At 47.5% G+C, this 4,418-nt stretch overlaps 1 protein-coding gene across 1 annotated transcript in view; it reads right to left on the bottom strand.

Moving 5' to 3' along the window:
- Window positions 1-4,418, bottom strand: part of PINX1 (PIN2/TERF1 interacting, telomerase inhibitor 1) — a 122,146-nt gene that overhangs the window by 106,248 nt on the left and 11,480 nt on the right. The window contains exon 5 of the mRNA XM_018569912.1: window positions 1,777-1,869. Coding sequence (XP_018425414.1) covers window positions 1,777-1,869 — 93 coding nt within the window. The remainder of the gene's footprint in view (window positions 1-1,776; window positions 1,870-4,418) is intronic.

The raw sequence follows: 4,418 nt of genomic DNA, 5'->3' as shown, positions 1-4,418 counted from the left end.
AATATATATATGTCAGGCCGAAACCGAAAATGTTTATTTTAATTTTTTCAAATGTTTTAAATAACATTTTATTTTTTTTAATAAATTAAATTTTTTTATTTTATTATATATATTTATTTGTATTTTTTACTTTTAGGGGCTTTGGGGAGACCCCCTGATATTTCCTTTTTAAAATAGAAATTGAGGACACAAAGACCTCAGAGACGCACAGAGCCCTCAATCTCTTTTTCTGCAGCCCCCGTTATCAATGAACAGGAATCCTCTATACCAGGAGTAGACAACCTTGGCTCTCCAGCTGTACAAATCCTATCATGCTTCTGCCTCTGGGAGCCTGTGGCTTGCAATGCCTTATGGGATTTGTAGTTTCAGCACAGCTGGAGAGCCAAGGTTGTCTACCCCAGCTCTATACTGAGTGTTCCTGATCATTGATAACATGAACAGTGTGTTTACTATAACCAGTCATAAATGAACAGGAAGTGATGTAGATGTGATGTAGATCACTTCCCATTCATTCATAATTGAGGATATTGTAACCATACTCTGTCCTCAATTATCTACAAACACTCAGCGATCACTGATCACTCCTTGTACCCGCTCTCCATCCTGACTCACTGTCACAGGAGGCGGGGCGGTGCAGGGAGGAGAGCTCAGCCTCCTGTGATAGCACGGCCTGTCTCCGCCCACACACCGCTCTGCCGGACTGACAGGAGGCTGAGCGGTGTGGGGAAGAGAGACGCTGGCTGCTCACATCGCTCTCCTCCCGCATCTGTACTTGGATAAGAATTGCCATATGAGTGGTGTGCACCAAGGAGGTGATGGAAACCCAAGTGTTGGGAGCACTTGCCTTATCAAGACATGGACCCGGACACTGCACCAGCGCGGACCCGGACACTGCACCAGCGCGGACCCGGACACTGCACCAGCGCGGACCCGGACACTGCACCAGCGCCGACCCGGACATTGCACCAGCGCCGACCCGGACAATGTACCAGCCCCTCCCCATGTCTTTGTCACATGCACATTGGCCATTCCCCACAATCAGCCTCTCGGTTCCATAGAACACAAAGCTCTCGGGTCTTCCTCGATGTGGGTGAAGGTTTGGAATGTCAGGACTTACCTTTAGCAAACTTCATGTAATGAACTCGCTTCTTAGATGACTTGGACTTTTCTTCCAGGCTGAAGGATTTTTTGCTGTCATTGGCAGGAGAATCTGGAAGAAGGGAAACACTGTATGGGCAAAATATTATCTTTCCTCCGAGCGTCCCTGGAGAGGAAATGATTGAAGATTTTTACACATCATTTATACAAAAAAGAAAAAGTCACCACCTGGATGTAGCTCAGCAAATACGTCAGAGGCTTCCATTGGAGAAGTGTTATGATCTGGGGTGGCTTCAGTGGGTCAGGTCTAGGTTCAGCAATGTTATGTCCCCAGAAATATGAGGTCAGCTGTCTCCCTGAATATACGGAATGACCAGGTTTTTCCATCAATGGATTTTTTCTTCCCTGATGGCACATTGGGCATATTCCAGGATGACAATGCCGGCATCCATCGGGCTCAGATTGTGAAAGAGTGGCTCAGGTGCGCGGACCCGGACACTGCACCAGCGCGGACCCGGACATTGCACCAGCGCCGACCCGGACAATGTACCAGCCCCTCCCCATGTCTTTGTCACATGCACATTGGCCATTCCCCACAATCAGCCTCTCGGTTCCATAGAACACAAAGCTCTCGGGTCTTCCTCGATGTGGGTGAAGGTTTGGAATGTCAGGACTTACCTTTAGCAAACTTCATGTAATGAACTCGCTTCTTAGATGACTTGGACTTTTCTTCCAGGCTGAAGGATTTTTTGCTGTCATTGGCAGGAGAATCTGGAAGAAGGGAAACACTGTATGGGCAAAATATTATCTTTCCTCCGAGCGTCCCTGGAGAGGAAATGATTGAAGATTTTTACACATCATTTATACAAAAAAGAAAAAGTCACCACCTGGATGTAGCTCAGCAAATACGTCAGAGGCTTCCATTGGAGAAGTGTTATGATCTGGGGTGGCTTCAGTGGGTCAGGTCTAGGTTCAGCAATGTTATGTCCCCAGAAATATGAGGTCAGCTGTCTCCCTGAATATACGGAATGACCAGGTTTTTCCATCAATGGATTTTTTCTTCCCTGATGGCACATTGGGCATATTCCAGGATGACAATGCCGGCATCCATCGGGCTCAGATTGTGAAAGAGTGGCTCAGGGAGCATGAGACATCATCGTCACACATGGATTGGCCACCACAAAGTCCAGACCTTAAAAGGAGAACTATGAGGGGGGGAGGGGAGGTGCTTTTCACTCCTCCTCATAGTTCTAGCCGACCTGTGATAATGAGACTGTCACAGGTCGGCTCAGTAGATCGGGAAGTGAGAGAACACATACCGGCGTTCGCTCACCTCTCGATCCTGTCACGGCGCTCTGCCGTGACAGGGGGAGGGGCTGGATTCCCCCCTCCCCGCTCCGATTCGCCAGCGCTGACTGGCGGAACGGACGGGGGAGGGGGCGGGTACAGCTGGCTCTGCCTCTAGATAGGCAGTGCCAGCTGTCACTCACGCAGCTGGGCGGATCCTGGCACAATTGTCGGGATCCGCTCCGGCTGCGGCGTCTCGGTATACCGCGAGCTGTAGCTCCCTATATACTGAGCCTAGGGTGACGCTAGTTTGTGTCCTCCCGTTACCCTGAGAACTATGGGGAAAAGCCCCGACCCCATAGTTCTCATTTAACCCCATTGAGGATCTTTGGTATGTGCTGGAGAAGACTTTACACAGAGGTCCGCCTCTCCCATCATCACTACAAGATCTTGGATCATTAACGCAGCTCTGGATGGAAATAAATGTTGCGACATTGTATAATCTTATCGGAACCATGCCACGGCGCATGCGTGCCGTAATCAAAGCTAAAGGAGATCCAACAAAATATTAGAGTGTGTGACTTGTCTTTTGGCCGGGCCGTGTGTATAATGGTTAATACTCCGAAACCTCCTTCTCTTGGGGGTCTTGGGCCTCTTTCATATTAAAGGGCGGAGCCAACTCAATACTGAACCCTACGGACTAAGACTGGGATGCCATTAGAGTTCATGTGCGTGTAAAGGCGTCCCAATACTTTTGGTGATATAATGTATGATCCCAAGTCATCAAATGATTGTAAAGTTGAACCTTTGCAGGCAGATTCTCCAGACAGTGACCTGTGCACGCTCTCAGCTGTATACTAGGGCAACCATAAATCACACTCGCAGTATATTACTCATCGGATTGCTTCACCAAAGTGAACCCAAAACATATAAATTGGCATTGCCAGGATCATGATCCGCCCATGGCGGGCACAATACTATCACTTTGATGAAGCAATCACTTTATAATCATTTTATAACATCGGGATCATTGTGTGAATGAACTCTATGTTGACCTGCCACGGCTATTCCATATATATTTATTGCGCAATCCTAGAGATCTCTCTCTCATATATATATATGTTTAGGATTGCGCAATAAAGACTGGATAACATTCATTCCCTGCAATGAGGTTCCATGGACTGTGTATCTGAACTGTCTGTGCACTTGGGAGGTGTTTCACCTTCACACACACTATTAATAGATATTGCCCAATCTGTACGTCTCCAGAAGTGACGCAGGACTCTGGAGCTTGGTGAGAACTGTCATTACAGACTTTTTATTACTTGTGCCCGTCATAAGAACTGAATTATTATTGTCCATTCTGGGAGTATTATGTCACAAGCACTATTGCCGCACGCTGTGGGGTATTATGGGGATCCAGTGAATGTAGGACACCATGAGGAACCTGCCAGAAAGTGAACCCGATGAACCCACATGTAGAGTATGGAGATTCACATGCTTCAATTTCAAGTTGCTCGATCCCTTGATGAGTTTCTTGCAACCCCGACATTCAATAGCAGGGTTAGGCAAACTCTGCCCCCCCGCCCCCCGGTGGTGAAACTACAAATCCCACAAGGCATTGCAAGACTGACAGCCGCAGACATGACTCCCAGAGGCAGATGAATGATGGGATGTCTAGTTTCACCACAGCTGGAAGAGCCAGAGTTTGCCCTACCCGTACAGTACTCTCCTATACATCATCTACCCTGGCAGCTAAACCCCTATGTACTGGCATGCCACAAAATGCAAACTGATCACACAGACGTTGGGGTGAAGGTCAGACAAGCGGTATTTGTAGATCAGTCCGGAGGTTCTATTTGCAGGTCGGCCAAAAAAAACTGCCAATAAAAAAAAAAAAGTTCCGAATTCTGCTTTAGTGAATGAAAGATGCAGCAACACTGCCACCAAGTGGCCACACGAGGGAACTGCTATTTGGAATCAGTTGTAGGAGTTGCTCTTACATAGCTCAGGAATGACAAATATAAGTGAAG

This window comes from Nanorana parkeri, unplaced genomic scaffold (genome assembly GCF_000935625.1).
Source record: "Nanorana parkeri isolate BGI_ZX_2015 unplaced genomic scaffold, ASM93562v1 scaffold1425, whole genome shotgun sequence".
Taxonomy (NCBI): domain Eukaryota; kingdom Metazoa; phylum Chordata; class Amphibia; order Anura; family Dicroglossidae; genus Nanorana; species Nanorana parkeri.
This window is presented reverse-complemented; position numbering and strand designations above follow the sequence as displayed.